Here is an 18,804-nt window from a genome sequence, read left to right on the forward strand (position 1 = left end):
CCGAGCTCGCTGCCGGAGAGGGTGCCCTCAGCCCCGCGTGGTGTGGGAGAGGCGGGGGGGAGCCCCGGGGGGAGCGGCAGGACTCCGCAGACCAGGGGCGCCAGTACGCCTGGCTCGGGCTGAGGAGGAAGAAGACTTGAGAAGAGGCCCGAGGCCTGGCGGCATGTGGAGGCTGTGGCGGCACGGGCATGGGCGGGGGGGAGACCCTGCCGCTTAGCGAGAGCAGGGAATCTCCGTCTCTAGGTGTGTCCCAGTGTCGGCGAACCGCTGCCAGCGATGGCCCGGTTCCGCCTCTGCAGGTACGCGCGGTGCCCGCTCTCGGTCCGTTTCTGGCGTCCCCCGCTGTCCGCCCGGCGGCTGGTCGCACCCTGGTGCGATTGGGAGTTTGGGGAAGGCGCGGTGCTGACTGCTGGGTTTTGGGGGTCGTGGGCTGAGCGGGCGGCGTGGCTCAGCCACGCGGGTCGTTCTGGCGGTTTTCCGGATTTGAATTGCTGAATTGAAAGCAGACAGGCTTGAGGCGATTTTTTTTTTCCCCCGTGTCAGCCGCTTCCTCCCCTTCCTTTTGCCCTGTCCGTTTTAATGAACCATATCTGCTAGAGATTATGTAACTGTGTTTCTCTGCAGCGTTTACTCACATGTGCGGATTATCTCTCTTGTGGGGCGGGAACCAGCTGGCATGTCTAAGGGAACTACATTTTTAGAGCCGTTTACAGTGGATTTGATCTTTATTAAACTGAATGCTTCCAGTGTTTCTGTCAAAGATCACCAATGTAAAAGACAGTGGCTCATGTGCTTAACTAACCAAACAGAAGCTAGCTTAAGTAGATTTTTGCCTCTGACGTTACGAGGAAGTGTCTTAAATCCATCATGGGAGGAGAGGTCACCTGCTGCAAGTTATTTTCAGTTAGCTTTCCCCCAAGAAGTAGGTATCTCAGTAATTTGTGAAGATTATTTACCTTTTGCCTTGCTTAAAATACGGCTGATTTTTCAGGAACTTAAAATTGCTCTGGATGCCCTTAATGGAAGTAATTGGTGCAGGGAGAAAAGGAAAATGGAGATATGTGAAAATATACAAATGTTTTCATAAACAGAAAGAAGGTGACCTTAAGTTGGACCAAAGTCTATTTTAATTCTTGCTGTTCTTTAATGTGCCTATATATGAATGACTTTACTACAGGCTATTCCAGATTAAAGGCCTATTTAAAAACAAAACAACCTTAAAAACTGCTTGAGTTTGCAGCTTCATAGTACTTAGCTGACAGCTTTGTCCTAATATGAGCTGTCAAAATCTGGTGCACTGATAACAGTAGTCAGGATATGAAGAAGTAGCAACATATTGCCCTCAGTGCACAAATTAAATGATAGGCATAAATTTTACCTTTTTAACTGTGAGTATGGAGGTTCTTGTTTGACTGAAACTCATGAGATTCACTCTTGGTTTTGTTGTTTGGGCTTGGGGTTTTGGTTTTTTTTTTTTTTTTGCATTAATATCTTGCATACATAAATTAAATGTGATTGTAGAAGGCATGTGGATAAAAGTGGCTGACTTGGTATCAGACTTTGAAACATGGTGCATTACTTCAGAAATTTGTCCCCTTCCTGCCCTGAAAAACAACACCCACTCCTTCCCACCCTCAATCTCCAGAACACTGAAAATGAAAATATCCACCAGGGTACAAATCTATACGTTCTTAATTACTCTGTGCAAAGACTATTCACGGGTATTTTATTTGTAGTATTACAGAAGCAAGAGTAGCTGAATGAACCACAGATGTGAAGTTGAACTGAAATGCTTTTGCCGGCATTGAAATACATAGCAGAGTACAAAGGATCCTCTCAATGGTGAAAAAGAACAGCAGCTACTTGGAAAAGTACCAAGTGTTCTAATTGTTAGGGAGGAATGACATATCTAGAGATAAAGAACCAAAAACAAATTCTCCAGTGTGTTTGCAGAGACAAGTCTTGGCTTTCAAATGAGGGAGTGATTGTTTTTCAGAGTTGAGAGCTGGTAGCATGTTTGTTATCTGGAACTGATTTGGTATATTCAGTACACAGGAGTACAGAAACAGGCAAGGCCTGTTAATACGGAACAATGAGTAGCCAGGTGGTAATTACAAAGGAAGCAGGTAGAATCTAATAATGCTTACATATTGCTACCCATTAAAGTATTTTTAAGACCTTTTTCATATTCTCCTTGCTTTTCCTGCTCCCAGAGGGGATAATGATTAACTTTTAAAATTATTTGCGATTATTTTAGCTGTATGGTCTGAACCTGGAAGTCATACTGTACTGCTTACATAGCAGTAAATGTTTATTTAATAGACTATAAACATGCTGTTGGGAGTGGGAGCCTGTCTTTGAAAACTTTGGTCTCTACATAAACATCAGCAATCTGTCACTCAATTCATTGCTCGTATTGCCTTGTCAAAAATAGCAAATGAATGCAATGTGATTTGTGCAAATATATTAGCTGTCTTTTTAGCTTATGATGCTGGACACCTCTGATGTCCTTGCGTTTCCAGACTGTGTGTAGCTTGACATGTATTTGTTACTTTTTTCCTAAGTGCTTGGATTGTCCTGTATATTCCTATGACTGAGTTCCCCACAAATACCAAAATGAGACTTAATTTTGTGTGGAACCTGTTCTGCTCCACAAGGCAATATTACTGTTGCTGCTATTTTCAGAGAAGGAATGCCCGTCAAGCTTTCACTTAATGGCAATTTAAATTGCCATCACCTTATTTTCAAAACACCAGAGGTGTATTATTTTCTCTGGCTAAATAAAATGTTAATTGTTTGCAATAGTCTTGTATGCCTGTTAAAGATTTTACTTGAAATGTTGTAAAATTTGTGAAATCAAAAGAATAATGACCCATTATATTAACTTCACAGCATCAGATAAATGTTTAGAATTGTATTCTGTTTAACGTGATTTTTAAGTATATCTTTAGAAAAGATTCAGTGGATAAACTATTCACTTTTGCACACAGTAATGTGTTCAAAAACAGTCTCATATAAGTAAACTGCATCTGAATTGGTCTTATTATGTAAGTAAGAACAGCAGTGGCCTGCTACTGCATTTGTACACCAGAGTCAAGTTTTCTAAAGGTGCACTTGTCCTCTGTAGAAGTAAATCCTAAACGTGGTATCACTTTGGCGGGGGCGTGGGGGGGGGTGGTGGAATCTAGGTTCAGTCAATCAATGACCTTTTAACTTCCCATAAACAGATGTTTTGCTAGTAAAAATAGGAGTTCTGCACAGAACAACTTTTTGGGTGAAATAATTAAGATAAATGCAGTCCCGTCCCCCCCAGCTTTTATCTTCTGCATTCTTTGTTTACATTAACAGTGAGAAAAGTTAATGGGTTTCAGTAACCAATACGAGTATTTGTATTATTACGGTAACTTATTCTTTCTTAAATGAAATTACACTTTTTCCCAGTCTTAAATTAATTGGATCTAATGCTGTGTCCTCTTTCTTCACTAGAGAATTCTCGTATTTTTAACTAATTCATTTTTGTCATGTGCCAGGACACATACAGAGCTGTTTAAAAACATTCTTTTCTCAACTAACTTAAGTAAACTGACTTTGACTTCAGCTTTAAAAAATTTGGGAGATATTTATCTACACCCCCCCTTATTTGCTCTTTATTTGCCAGAGCCTGCCTGACACTATTTTTGTCTCTGCCTGAGTCATACTTGAGTTTATTCCACGTCTTCCGCTTTACTTTAGACAAAGTTATGCATTTAAAATAATTCCATTAATAGAACTTCACAGAAAACTTGTAGCTGTACTGTTTGCTGTTGAAAGTTTTCTCTCTTAAATCGTTGTCCAATGTGACCCGTTAAGGAATGAGTGAGACTGTTCCTACTGGTTGCCAATGTGCTGCTAAATTCCTGCATGCTGGATATCTGCATTCTTCGCATTCATGCTAGGTGACTGGAGAAACCTGTTAAGGTAGGAGATGGGGGAATCTCCTTCCAAATACATGTGTATGTTCTAATTGTAACCCCTAGGTTTACAAGTCCTGGGAAGCTTAATTAGTGTTGAATTATTTACTGGAGGAAGACCAAGTGAATAATAAAATCAAGGACAAATGATTATATGCTTTAATTACTCCTATCCATTCATGTTAATACGGTGGGAAGGGGACTTAAGAAAATGTAATCAAGCATTTATGCATAAATTATATGGTAATGGACTAAAGAATGTTATAGCACTTTAAACTTGAATCAACTTCACCAAAACTTGTTGACTTTCCTGATTTAATGGGTAGAAATTGGCTGATGCTAGTTAGCTAGACACCATGCATTTAACCAGGTATCTCCCATCTGACACAGCTACACGAATGTAGTCCCCTACTACTAACCTGCGCGGCTTCTGCTGACTTGCAGAAGCTTGCAGGTTTGTTCTGTGTCCGGAAGGTATAGATATGTATGTTCTTGTGCAGATCATCTGTGGACTGTTGCATGCGTGATAAGCAGAACTCACCTTTCTAACACTGTAACGCTGTCTTGAGTTAAAGGAGTGACAAGCGGTAACTGTAAAAAATTCAGATGAATCAGCCCTTAGGAATAGTTGCTGACTGTCACTGGCAGTAGAATGCGGTGCTACTTCCTAGGCAGTAGAAAAGTCTTGGATATCTTTGTTCCTGTCTTCGTGAGTGGAATAAATTATGGTGTGTAAGACAGTAGTTGCAAATCCTGTAGCCAGGTGTATGTATTTTGTAAGGCAAGATGAATAAAAGTGTGTACAATTTAAAGGATCTGAAGTCTTGCTTTTTAACTGATTAAGAATTGGAACAGGTAACTCCATGGTTACACGCTGTTACTGGGAAATGAACCTTGCATATTTCTATTAGGGATTGTGCCTTTATCATTAGCTATTATTAGCAGAAATGAGATTTGAACTGGATGTCAATTTACCAGCCTTCACTAAAGGGCTGCTGTTTGTTTGTAAGTTTTTTAAACTGTCAGTATAAAGATTTGACCTCGGAATTCTTAGCAGTTTCCTTTCTTTGTTTGAGGAACTTCATGAAGAAGGAAATGTTACTTCTGGGTTGTTACAGATCAGCAAGTGTCAGGAAGGGACATTAAATTGCCCACTTTCAGAAGTCATCAGTGACACTGAGTGTCTCACAACCGGGCACACAAGAGGTTAATTTACCAGACAAAGTAACTTTTTTTTTTTTTTTAGCGGATGAAGCATTATTTCCCTTTTGCAAAGACGTGGAGGTGAAGGGTGGGGGGCGGGGGGGAAGAGAATGAAGCCTTTGGCTTTTACAAGTCACTCATCTTGAGTTTTCTTACTTGCTTCAGCGCTTCCTCGGTGCCCTGGGCAGTCGCGATCTACGGCTTCACCTGCCGTGAAAGGCCGGGTGTGGAAGTTCCGCTGGGCCGGGGGGAAGTGCACCGGGAAAATAAGGAAAGCTGGGATGCCAGCGGCCGGTCTGAAGGGTGACGCTACCGGCGAGGCGGATTCACGCGACTTGTCACGCTGATCTTGCAACCGTATGATTCCCACGCGCCTCCCGGTTCGTGCAGCCGCTGCCTGAGGCGGCCCGCGCCCCTCCCTCGCCACGCGGCCCAGGCCACCGGCGAGGCGCCTCAGCGGCCGCTGGGAAGGCCCGCAGCAGCACCGCACCGAGGCGGGCCGGGAGAAGGCAGCCCGTGGCCAGGTGAAGGACCTTCCCGTCTTCCCCTCGCAGGCTCCTCCGGCGCCGCCGCGAGCAGCCGCCGGCTCCGCTCCTCTACCTCCGGGGCTACCGGGGCCGGGCGCCGGCGCCGCACAGGCCGGGCACCGGGCTCCCCCCGCCGGCGGCGGTGGCGGCGCGGGGCGCCTGCGCGAGGCCGGGGCGGGGCGGGGCGGGGCCGTGACGCGCTGCGGTGCGGGCAGGTTCCTGCTGCCGCCGTTGCCGGCGCTCGCATGAAGACGGCGGGGGCGTAGCGCGGAGCCGCCGCCACGGCGCGGCACGGCGAGCGGCAGCCTCCGCCTGTCCCTCGGGGGGGGGGCGGGGGGGGCTGCGGGTCAGCCTCAGCCCTCGGGACGGCGGCTGCCGCAAAGGTGAAGCCCCGCGGGCCGGGCGTCGCCCTCGGCAGCGCGGGCCGGCCGGGCTGCAGCGGGGACAGGGCCGGGGCGAGGCGAGGCGAGGCGAGGCTCCCGCGGGGCGGGGACGGGGTCGGGACTGAGGCGGGGCGGGGCCCGCCCCGTCCGCAGGGACTTCTCCGTTGCCGGCCCCATCCCGGTCGCGGAGCGGCGGGTGCGCGTGGGGTCGCAAGGCCTCGGCAGCTCTTTGCGGGAACGGCGCCGTGCGTGTTCCTGCCTGCTGGGACGGGTACGTTCCCTGCGGTGGGAGCAGTGCCAGTTTTCGGGGCCTGGCTGGGGCGGGGGGGGGGTCGGGTCGGGTCTGCCGGCGGGAGGGGCTGGAGCCGGTGGCTTCGCGGCGCTGAGCCCGCCGGTGACCGCGGGGCGCGCTTCTTCGTCCGCGCCCTACACTGCGGTGCGTGGCCCGTTCGGAGGCGCTTCCCGGCTCTGCCGGGCGGCGTTACAGCAAAACTTCAACGCTCCGCGAAGCGGAAAGGCTGTGGGTGACCCCCTGTCCTGCTGGCCTCGTAACGCCGTGGCCCCTGCCCTGCCCTACCTTGCCCTGCCCGGCGGGATAGCCTGGCGTGTGGGTATTGGGTGGAAAACACGGCGGCTGGAATAACACTTGCTTCAGGAGCCATGCGGCATGGCCTGCCGAACGTCCGTTTAACTTCACACTCCTTGGGCAGGAGTTTATTAATATTTTGGGTTGTTTTCCTGCCTCCTCTTACGGTTGTGGAAATCTAGTATAGCAAGTGTTTCTTTAGGTGTCCGTTCAAATGCTTGACAGAGAGAATCTGAGAAATAGGCTGCGTATCAGGGGGTGGGGTGGTGTTTTTCTTGAGCATAAACTGTTTTCAGACATTGAGCTTTGTCAGATGTTTAGGGATCCTGGCCTGGGTGAACTTTTATTTTGTACACTTAACAGCTGTAAGCCTTCTGTAGTATGTTATGGGCAGAGATGAAATTTTTCTGTGCACCTGTATGGTGTAAAAATGCTGTGAAGCCTCTGTATAGCCTTGTGGTATGAATGTTGATTTTTTTGTATTTATTTTAGCATCATGAGAGAATTAGCTCTCCAGTGATGTTCTTTTAGAGAAATACATGCGTGCGCTACCTTTACAGGTTATATTTAATGAAAAGGCTTCCCTGTTTTGCAGGTAGCTTTCAGTGTGTGTTTTGCACCTGCATATAATGATGGATGACAGGATGCAGCTGATGGGATAGCCCCACCTTCTGGTTAATCCTTCAGTGAAATCATAGTTGTGACCTAGGAGTTTTTCTGGAAATTATACCTCATGATGTGCATTGTGAGTGCAAGTGCAAGTCTGTGTTGGAGTATCTATTTATTTTGGGGGCTGGGGAGTGGCAAGATAATCTCCTTTTCTGGAGAACTTCCTATTTAACATCAAGATAATTTTATCATGTGCCCCTATTTCAGCAGAACAAATTTTTGTTAGTTTCTGATGTCTCAATTCACCACTGTGACTTTTTTTTTTTAATACGAGCATAAAATAAGGGAAGTACAATTTTTTTATTTGAAAGCTTCCTAAAAATAAGTTTCTCCTTTTATTTTTTTCAAAAAGGGAGGAAAGGGTCCCAAACCAACGAGTAGTCTTAGTGTGTGAAGTGATACCTGATCTATGTTTATGTGAAGTGATACCTGATCTTAGGCTTAGCTTTCAGTTCAGGTTTTGGACATGGCAGTGCTCATAGTTAATATTCAAGCAATTCACAGATTGTCTTCCAAATGGAAGCTTTTGAACTTGAAAAATATTCAGTTTTCTTGGTAGTAGATGGTATCACACAATCAGCTGATTTATATCAGTTAGTTTACTGCTGCTGGGAGCAACTTCCCTGAAATTATGCGTGAGAAACTGCAATTAGAGAGGGAGAACTTGGGAGAAGGCTGTCTGAAGCCCTCTTGGCTTACAGAAAGAACTTTGTATTTCACCTCAAGTTTAGGTTTTAGTCTAGGAAGGACAGTCAGCTTGTAACTCAACAACTTGTCAGCAATGTATCTTATGATTAGAGACTTTGCAGTCTTTAAAATTCAATAATATGCTGGACATATCTGGGAACCACCTGTTTTTTGGCTCTCAACATGTTACTTGAAACTTCTCCTTGAATTCCAATATCTGTGAGCTGCTTGCTCTTAGGAGATTGCTCCTGTGATATGAATTGTTAATGTCCGAAAGAACTGAATGCTGCTCAAGTCATCCTGGCCCTGGAGTATAACTGCAGTAATTGAAGTGTTTGAACTCCTTAAACTTAGAGGGGAAGTCAGGTTTCTTGGAGTGAGAGTGCTGAACAAGGCAGCTGCTTGTATGAGTGCTTAGGAGGGATTTGTAATGGCAGTGTATCTCTGGGTATGTTTTCAAGCCCTGCTGCTATCCACAGCTTAACTGTCCAATATCCTGTGCTAAGCATCGAGAAGATTATGAACTGTTCAGTGTGTGTCCTGGATACGCAGACAATTAAGCATGGTTTACATTTGGAAATACAGTTTTGTAACAGTTAAACAGAGAAGGGCTGGGGGAGGGGAACACCCAAATATCCTTCCTTTCTTTTGCAACAGCTGCAGAAATGACAGTCCTGAAACTGTCATCCTAAAACCTTCATCCATTAAAAAGCATATATAAATTTTCCCCACATCTTTAAAAAACCTTATAACTTATGAGAAGCAGGATGCCCAGGGTTTTGTGTACTGGAGGTAGGTAATACTGTTTTAATTGCTTCAAGTATAATTCATAAGCTAAATGGTACAAATCAAGGTTTTGAAAGTGAGAACGGTCAGTGAGAGTTTTGCGAATTGCAAGATCATTGTGTTTCTGCACACTAATGAGGTTGAAGGGCTGGAAGTGTATTTGAGTAGATAAATCTGTAGCTCCATGTTGCAGATTTTTTTTTCATTTCTTTTTTTTTCCTTCTGGATTAAAAACAAGCCTGAGGATTTGCTTTAACTCAGCTGGTAAACTAGCAAGTTGAGATGTTTGGGTTGATGTCTTCACAGACTGACCTTAGCCATCAAGGAGCAGTCACTGGGTTAGGTGCTGGAAACCACCTCTGACATTGAGCACTATATCAATGAAGCATTTCCAAGAGCTGGGCAAAGTTACTGGGATTCCAGTTCTTGTTCAGATTTTGGTGTAGGGAAATGCTTAGTTTCCGTGATGACCGTCCTTTCTCTCCTGGCTATTTTTATTGCCCCCCTCTGCCTCCCTGTACCATTCACCTTCTATGTCATGAAAGGGTTATGCTAGCTGGGCAAGAAGTAGCTGACTTTTGCAGTATTTCTGTGAACTTAAATCATGCAAACTTTGATTGTGATACTCTGTGAGCCTGGTGATGGCAAGTTTGTCCTGTCTTGAGGACTAACCTTATGCTTGCCGTGCAGGTAACTTTCTAGGAGCTTCTTTCGAGGCAAGAAATGAAGTACTGTTTTCTTATTTTGCTCTTTTCCTGATAAATGCTTCTTTTTTTTCTTTTTTTCTTTTTTTTTTAAACCAATCACCTGTATCAGACTTTGTTTTTACAGTTAAGTGGACTGGTGGTAATTGGCTGCATGGCACAGTTTGCAAGCTGCTGTACAGGGCTGTGGTGCTTTGGTCTTCTTTGAAGCTTTATGTATGTCATTTTGAATGTCTGATTATGTACTGCAGTTTATCTAGTAACATCAAAAAGTCAGCACTTTGCTATAATGCAGCAATGGGTAAACTAATCAGCTGACTTTTTTGTTTCCTGCTGTAAATATTTTATAGCAAAGGGTGCAAAGAAAAGGCAGTAGCTTAATTGCAGAAGTATTTTTTCTTTGACTAGTAAAGGTTGTTAGTCTTTCCAGTGTATTTTGAATTTGAAAATTAGATTCTTTTCCACCAAAAACTTGAGATTTTTTTTTTTCTACTTAGAGGAGTTGGTTAGCTTTAGTCATTAGATAAAGGGTTATTTTATGCCATTTCCACATGAAGTCTTACATCTAGAAGAAAAGTACCTCTAGTTTTTATAGTGTCTTGAACAAACTTTTTCTCATGGAAGAAATACTTCTAACATACTCTTAGGTATATTGTCATTTTTTGATGACACTTAAAGCTTTTTGTACTGCTGCGCATTAAAGTTAGGAAGAGAGAACTCTTAGGAAGAGATAACTGTTTAGTGTGTACTCAAAGTCATTCTGTCCTAATTGACACTTTAATTTAAGAAACGGCTGTTCCTGAAAAACATCTCTCTCTGGGCTATTGTCTAGGGCTTTAATTCCTATGAGACTTCCACAAAGGATGATTGGGGATGGGGTGAGAAGTCTATGTTTTTGTTTCCCTGTGCTTGTAGAAGAAGGTTTGGGAACTGGGCTAGGAATAGGCAACTTTGGAAAACAAATTTTCACTGCCATGTTAGTTGTAACTCTTTACGCATATGGGTTCTGTTTACTAGATTGTGGTTGAGTACAATGTAGGATTTGCCAACTTGAAACTTAAGTTGTGAAGTGTCCTGGTTTTGGCTAGGGTAGAGTTAATTTTTGTTTTATTAGCTGGTGTAGTGTTAGTATTTTGGATTTAGAATGAGGGTTATGCTGATGTTTTCAGTTGTTGCTAAGTAGTGTTTATAATAAATGAAGGATTTTTCAGCTTCTTATGCCCAGCCAGCAAGAAGGCTGGAGGGGCGCAAGAAGCTGGGAGGGGACACAGCCAGGGCAACTGACACAAACTGGCCAAAGCGGTATTCCATACCATGGGATGTCATGTCCAGTATATGAACTGGAGGGAGTCAGCCGGAGGGGGGAGAGGGTCAGGTCGCTGCTCTGGAACTAACTGGGCATTGGTCTGTGAGTGGTGACCAATTGCATTGTGCATCACTTGTTCTGTATATTCCAGTCCTTTTATTATTATTATTGTAATTTTATTATTATTTTCTTCCTTTCTGTCCTATTAAACTGTCTTTGTCTCAACCCACAAGTTTTACTTTTTTTCCGATTCTCTCCTCCATCCCATTAGGTGGGGGGGAGTGAGCGAGTGGCTGTGTGGTGCCTAGTTGCTAGCTGGGGTTAAACCATGACACAAGGTTGAAGGACTTCCCCAGGTTTTCAGTCACTAGAGTTTTAAGTTGGATTGTAGATAACCAAAACCTGTATGTATTGTACTGTGGATTGAGCTTTCAGGGTACAAAGCAGTACAAATAACTGTGGATCTCACAACAGTCTGTGGAACTTTTAATCTAACATTAGGCCTTATGTTTTTATTAAGGAAATTGTTCACACCCAATAACGTCGCTACTTTGTATGGCTTTGAAATAGAAGTGTTTTCTGTCAAAAAAAGTTTTGCAAAAAAATACTAGTGGAAGTTGTCACTTGGGGTACTGGATTGGGAAACAATATGTCATGTGTGAATGAGTAAATGATTAATGGCCAGAGGGGTTATTTAAGGTATAATTGCTAAGCACTTTGCAAAGGGACAGTCATGCTTATGGCACAAGAGATTGAGACTGTGGAGGTAGCACTGCTGTATTAATAGCAGTGGCTAGTTCTTACTGCTGCCAAAGGAAGAGCGCTGTGCTGTCCTGGTGAATGTTTCTTGTGTAATCTCAAGTAACATACTGCAGTCTTCCATATTGTGCAGGGGTATTTGTGGAGTTTTGCTGTACTTAGGATGCTGGTTATCATGGTGTAGGATGCTGCTCTCTACAAGCATTCTGGGTAGTTTGCTTTTTGGTACTGAGATGGTGACTTTTTCTGTCACATGTCGCTGCTCATCCTAAATTTTGAACACAGGGCCTATTCCTACAAATGTAAATTTACTTAGGTAAATAGTCTGTTCCTGCAAACAATTTACCTCTATGTTTATAAAAGTAAGCCACAAGTGGTATTTTGGAATTAAGATTGCCTAGAGCACAAATAATGCAGTAGTCTTTTTATATGGTTGTGTTTAAAAAGACTTTTTCAGTGTCTTGAAAAAGAATATTTTGGCCTATGAACAGCTTCTGAGACTTTGGGGTATGTGAAATGATATACTATCAAAGGCCAGTTTGCTTCTGGTTTAATTTGCACTGGGACTGGGGGGACCTGCATGTACTTCTGTGAGAGGTAGAAGTGTCTTGGAAGCATATCCCAGAATGCAATCACCTCATCTAGTGGAGGGTTTTGATTTAGCTTTTTTTTCTGCCTAGCATTTATGAAATTTTAAATCATTACATGTTTTCTCAGTTCATACCTAGGGTTTCTCTGTTTAATTTTTTTAATTCATTACTTTTCCACACAATTCTGTCCTCTGAACTTTTGTATCCCTTCCTTTTTCCCATACTAGGTTGTTTTTTATTTAATACTGTAACATTTACAAAGATTTTGCTCAGCTATTTGCTTCCACTATCTGATAAGTACACAGCAAAGGAATGACTTATTAGCTGTGTGCTTGTTAATGGTTGCTTTTTTTAACCTTTCAAATCAATAACTCTTGTGATGAGCATAAGTGAAGTCTGAGCTCTGGCTTTGAAAATACTTTGGGATGTGCCTAGCTTTGGATGCAAAGCAAAACATGGAAATACCTATATATGAACAGTCTTACAGGTTTTGCAGACTTATTATGATAGATATAGACAATAAAACTGAAGCTTTGTTTTGTCTTTCCATGAGCATAATTTGATATGTGGTTTTTGCAACTCATGATAAAATGTCTTATTTTAATATATAGTGAATAGACTCCAAAAATAGTCCTGTCTTTCTGTATAAAGTATATTAGTTAAGAAAATGAGTTTCTGGAAAATAAAAATACAGAAACTAGAATATACTGCAAGTAGAACAGATTTAATAGTATCAATAAACTGTGCATATCCATAGTTGGTTTTGATTTTTCTAGTTTTTTTCATGAAAAGAACTGTCGTCTTTGGACTGTAGTTACAAAGTACTCCGCAGGGAAGTCCTGGTATTAACCAGGGTAAATTTCAGAGGTCTCTGACTTTTTTTAAGAAGTTTATTTTCTGGTTGGTTTTTTTGTTTGTTTTTTTTGTGTGTGGTGTTTGGGTTGTTTGGTTTTTTTTTTTTTTTTTTTTTTTTTTTGGCTTGAGTTGGGTTTTTTGGGGGGTGGGTGTGGTTAAGAAAAGAAAATACAAAGATACTTCAAATTTTTTATTTACACTTACCCTTCCAAGACAGGCATGTTCCATGTTAAAGTATTTTGGTCAATTGAAGCATATGAGTTCTGTGTGTAAACTCAGAATGCCTTCCCGCTTCAGTAGCAGACATTATCTTTTGTTTTCCCTAAGAGAGAGTTCTAATAGCAGGATTTTAGCATAAAACCTGTTTGTTTGTTTGTTTTTTCACTCTCCACAGTCTTGAGAGGTAGGTGTTATCTGACATGCTCTGTACATATTGCTTCTGAGCACTGTTTTTGTGGCAGAGTCATTTTGCCCTGTCTGACTAATACAGCTCCCTTTGCTTGCCAGTATCTTGCCAGATACTGGTAGATTTGTCTTCCATGGCAGTCGTTTGAAAACATACTTTTGGGGGAGATTTTCTATTGCAAGAAAATGGGCTTGATAGCAAGACAGTCTGGTATAATTCCCAAATATAGATACATATTTTAAATGTATGTGTAAAAAAACTTCCAGTTTCATTGGAAAAGAAAAAATGAAAAAACAAGCAACCATGAAAGCAGAGCTGCTGTTGGTTAAAATAAAAGTTTTCAGCCTCAGATGTGAGGTTACTTTTTGTTTAACATATGAGAATTTCTTTCAGATGTGATGTTAGCGAAATGACAATGAAAGTGCTCAGCACTGACACATTGTAATGGTGACTATGCATTTTTTCTTATTATGATTGTAAATTAGAGTAAGGATTGGAGTTTGGTTTTTTTGTCTGCCTGCTTTACTGTCCATTAGTAATTAATGGGAGATAAAAGGGAAAACAATTTAGAGTGAATACACTTCACTGCTGGTTCTGGTGCAGTTGAGCCATGCATTACTGTACTGAGTTTAATTTGAATTCTTCAGTTTTATTTAAAGATGGCTGTTCAGAGCATGTAGAATTCCACCTGGATGACTTGCAGTAAGCAAGGGGAATACTCACTTTCCCCTGAAATACATACATTAGTTTAAGTACCAGAATCTTAAAGAAGATGCAAGAAGAGTTTTGTGACAGTGCATGCAAAGTGTTTGGTTAGTAGCATTTACTTTTTCTTAATTCCCTCTTTCCATTATTAGGTAGATGATGGAGAGTAAATCTGATGATTAGGTAGCTTTCTGCTGTGGTATGAAATTCCCGATACTTACATGAAAATGAAAAAGGATTCCTCTAAGAGAGAAGACAAACAAGGGAAGTGGGTCAGGCACTGGCCTGATTTTAGTGAAGGGGATTTTTATTTATTCACTTATTTTTTGAAACAGATAGCATTTAGGTTTCTCTTCCCCCAAAGCAGCGGATTTAGGATCACAAAAGTAAATGAATGCCTAAAATGGGAACGAGACACTGCTTTCTGAAAGAATCAGGAGTCAGTTTTGACTGTGTATCAGATACAAATAGGTGAGATCAGGGAAAAAAAGAGGGCTTTGTTTGGTGTCCCAAATGGGGAGTTTGGACAAGAAACATCATGTGTCCTTGATGTGCGATCTTCAGGGGTTGCCATAAGGGAAAAAAACCTCAAACCTGGCAGTCGGCAAAGAAAAGCCCAAATCTAGAAGTTTCTTCATCCCCAGGAGAACTGGGCCTCGGGCTGTTTATAAAAGAGGGTAGCAACATCTGGATTCTGTGACCCTGTTCATAATACCATTATGTTTTCTTGCAGAAACCCTGAGGTCCAGTCACCTATGCTAGCAGAATGGTATTAATATTGAGCATTAAGAGCACAGTACTAGAATTACGAAGTCCCCTTTCACCTCCCATGCAGGTCACTACCTAACTTGTGTCAGTGGGTTTTCCTCTGAATCCTGTTACAATGACTGACCAGTGTTATTGCTGGCTTGGAGAATCAAAGCATCTTCGTGTTCTTCTAACGCATACAAACCAATTTAGTATTCAGGAAGATGGTGTCCTTATGAGTTCTCTGTAGTCTAACAGGCACTCCCAGTAATGCCTAATAGACACACCTGAATGTGAGGTCTGAATGATGTGGTACCAGTTTGTTTCTTTAACCATTGTTCTGAGCAAAAGAAAATGTGCTTTGTGATAGTGCTCACCACTTTGTGCAGTAGCTTTGTGGTTAGAGTATTTACCCAAGAAGTAGGAGCCTGGGTTCCATGTTGTTCTGTTACATCTCAGCATGTGCCAAAACTTACATGAAAGGTAAATTCTGGTGGGTATCCTCTGCCCTTTTGCTTGAGCTTTGCCAGCAAGTCGCAAAATTTCACAGGGCTGAACAGATGGATCAGTGGAGAAGGTGAGTCAGTGGCTCGGTGATAAAGAATTCACCTAGGAGGGAGGCAAATACATGTCACAAGACATGTCTTTGATTTTTTGGGGAGAAAGGAAAAGGTGAAAACTATATATAACTTTTTGCAGTCCATTTAATTTATCTTAGTGTTGGTAGCATTATTACAGTGAGTGCAGCTTTCTGATTTGGAACTTTACAATTTTGGAGAAATTTCATATGAAGAAGCTGCCTGTTTTCCTGTTCAGGTGGGAGGATGGAGGGAATAACGTTCCACAGACAATGTGAAAAGGCAGAGTGAGATTGCACAGAATCCAACATATCATCCTGAAGTTTAACTCATCAACACTCCCTGCTCTCCTCTGTTCCCCTCTAACTTGAGGCTTTTTTTAAAAGAGTTGGTATTTTAAATGCAGAAGAACTGATGCTAATTTACCCTCTGCTCTGCTACCACTGGTAGGCAAGTGGCATTAAATGTGTTTTAAAAGTGTGTTTAAATTGAGATTCATGCACCTTCTGGCTTTACCCTTCTAATAATCCTTTATTCAAAATAATCATAATATTGAAAATTTTTAAAATAGTTTGGAAGTGGCTTTTTTGCATCACCTAGTAAAATGTTAAAGAGAGATTTTGTTACTTTAGTGTACATAAATGCTCCACCACAACTCTCTGGATTGCCGATACATGCATTTCTATCTCTTTTTCTTTTTTTCCATGCTCCTTATCACTTTTTGGGGAGATGTTCTTATGCTTTTTCTTATCTGCTTGTCTTTTACCCTTGACCTGGAGCATTTACACATTAGTGCTTACTGAAATACTTTGTGGTGAATTTAGAGCAAAATAAATTAAGACCTTGCAGTTCAACATAGTTGAGCTCTGTAGCTGGCTCCACTTGTACAGCAGTTCAGTGCACTATAATATGTAGACACTATTGGCACTGGCAGACTGTTCATCATCTGTCTGACAGCAGGTCAACGCTGCAAGCAAAACAGCACTTGGCTACTTGAATTCAAGAATCTAATGTTTTCCCCCCAGTAAGACCTGCAACCTGGTTCAAATAATCCAGACCTTATAATTTTTGAAATTGTCAGCATTGTGGTGGACACAGCTATTCTTTTGTAACTATTCATTTTCTTTAAAGGAAGTCAAGATAGTTTGCACTTGAAGGGTACTTGGACAAACCTAGGACACCTGTTAACTTGAGTCAAGCTGGAATTTGTGTGAAAAGCTGAGCAGTTGCTTCCTGGCTGCTGGGAAAAGATTCTGCTTTCAGGTAAGCCTGGAATTAAGCTTGCTTCATACTTCATCTGCTTTAGGCTTTTACCAGTTGCAGAGTGGAATTTACCAGTAATAAAAAACTGATTATTATATGAGCTGAACAACAAGGATTTTTGAGAGGTCTTACAAAGTTCTCTTAGGGGGGTAGGGGGTGTGGGGGGCTGTTTGTGTGTGCTTGACTGAATTTCTTGCTTGCACTTCCCAAGAGAACAAGTGCTTCATCTTCTTCATTCTCACCACCCATATCTTTGAACATCCTTTTTTCCCTTTACTCTGTCTTCTACCTTAAAACTAAACACTGTGCCCTTTGCAGACACTGGGGTTTTTTTCACAGTGGGAGTATTTGTCATTCCTACTAGATCTCAAATGGAAGTACTGAGGTTCAGTTAATGGTCCTGTAGACTGCAACCTTAATTGCTTGGAGGCACCATTTGAGGAAGCAGTGTACCCTGAGGACACTATGTCCTTAAAAGGATAGGAAAATTGAGTCCTTAGTACGATATGGTTTCTGTCCAAGAAATGTATTCAGGTCTTGCTTAAATAAGAACACCAAACACTCCATGTTTCTCGCTGTGCCTCTAGTACTAGTTATCCTATAGATACATGAAATGGCAGTCAGAATTAAGTATGTTGTGGCATCTCATAACATTGTCATGTAAGTTTAAAGAAGTGTATTTACTGGCTTCAGCAAAAGCTTTGGTCAATAAAATTCTATTGTGGACATGACAATATTATCTATTAGGTAACTGATACAAATTTCTGTTTTACTAGAATCGGATGCTCTCAGCTTTGTAGGACTGAATTATAATGCATAATCATACTCCATACTTACATTGCAATAGTTTATTTTAAAAGCTGGATCAAATAGATTGAAGAGAGAAGAGCTTGTGACAGTGTGGAGAAATGCAGTCAATGCAAATTAACTTATTTAACATTTCTAGTGTAGAGACATCTAATACGGCGGTAGTATTTCATCATTAAAGAACAAATGATGTTGATAATTTGCAGTTATTCAATATTTTCCAGGTTCTCAGGGATGGTGATTTGAAGAATCAGGTTTCCGATATGAACAAAGTAAAAACATCATCTGAAAAAAGGTAAATTTAATACTATGGTGACTTCTCAACACCAACCTATATGAGATTTGTGAAAAAAGCAGTCTTTATCTTAAGTTAGATAAAATACACATTATGGGTCCCTAGTAAGTATGTGTAAAGTGATGTCCTGAAACACTGAGGGAGTCAATATTGATTAGCATAAAGTAGCTTCACACTTAATAACTTCTTAAATTTAGAATTTTCAGTTAGGGTTAGACATGTTCAAATATAAAATATACATTAAATTTCATTGAAAGTCATCAATTAATTGTTTCATGCAAATATTGGCAAAACATAAAATGATTCCTGCTGAAAGAATTAAAGGACAGGTTTATAATACTGTATAAGAAGCTATGAATTTTTCATAAGATGCATATCATTCTCCAACAATCCTGCAATCCAACACATAGCTAGGACAAACAAGAGTGAGACTACAGAAGATTTCAAGAGTTGAAAACTTGTGTTTGTTATTTTCGTTGATAATTTGTTTTAGCAAATATCTGAAAAAATTATGAGATTATCTGTAGAACGCAACATGTCTGTTAAGCATCAGGAAACTATGGAAAGGTGTTCAGTCTTACTCTTTTCTCAAGCTAGCACAGGTTAAATCACCATATTAAAGCAAATCATCCAATCAGATTTAAAAAAAATAATTGTAAAGGCAGCAAAATAGGGAATTCTGGCTTCAGTCTTGGCTCTCTTAAGTACTGATTATTGTCTAAATGAGTGGATGAATTTGCATGAAGGACACGCTCTACTGTGGATTAATTTTATATCTTGGGATGGATTTAAAATTTGAATTTAAATGGTTACATGTAGAATAATTTTTGCTTTTGCTGACCTTAAGAGTGGAATGGTTTGATATCAGAGACTGGCTGTTCCTGTTTGTGTGAGAAATGGGTCAAAAGAAATAGTAAAGAAACTGATATGTTTTCTACTGATGGTGTATTAGTTCCTTAGGCATTATGATAAGCAAAGTCATACTCTGTCAGCAATGG

At 41.4% G+C, this 18,804-nt stretch overlaps 2 protein-coding genes across 12 annotated transcripts in view; one reads left to right on the forward strand and one right to left on the reverse strand.

The window, feature by feature from the left end:
* Positions 1 to 4,095: 4,095 nt before the first annotated feature.
* Positions 4,096 to 6,725, reverse strand: LOC121232713 (skin secretory protein xP2-like). Its single transcript, XM_041121082.1, has 4 exons — positions 6,641 to 6,725; positions 6,048 to 6,531; positions 5,310 to 5,992; positions 4,096 to 4,541 (listed from the first exon to the last, which is right to left on the reverse strand). Exons 1-4 carry the CDS (start codon positions 6,723 to 6,725, stop codon positions 4,294 to 4,296), a joined length of 1,500 nt encoding a protein of 499 aa, XP_040977016.1. The 3' UTR covers positions 4,096 to 4,293.
* AGTPBP1 (ATP/GTP binding carboxypeptidase 1) overlaps positions 5,889 to 18,804 on the forward strand; it is a 77,518-nt gene continuing 64,602 nt past the window's right edge. For 8 of the 11 annotated variants that reach the window (XR_005931602.1, XR_003921957.2, XR_003921958.2 and 5 more), the window contains exons 1-3: positions 6,147 to 6,334; positions 16,573 to 16,704; positions 17,736 to 17,806. Coding sequence is in view for 8 of the 11 variants with exons in the window: in XM_030004575.2 (XP_029860435.1) it covers positions 17,775 to 17,806 (32 nt within the window). In the remaining 3 variants the exon portion in view is untranslated. Of the gene's footprint in view, positions 6,064 to 6,146; positions 6,335 to 12,926; positions 13,018 to 13,755; positions 14,952 to 16,572; positions 16,705 to 17,735; positions 17,807 to 18,804 lie in introns of those variants that run through there. The other 3 variants (XM_030004577.2, XM_030004576.2, XM_041120959.1) reach the window with 3 other exon arrangements.

The sequence above is a fragment of the Aquila chrysaetos genome, chromosome Z (assembly GCF_900496995.4).
Source record: "Aquila chrysaetos chrysaetos chromosome Z, bAquChr1.4, whole genome shotgun sequence".
NCBI lineage: Eukaryota > Metazoa > Chordata > Aves > Accipitriformes > Accipitridae > Aquila > Aquila chrysaetos.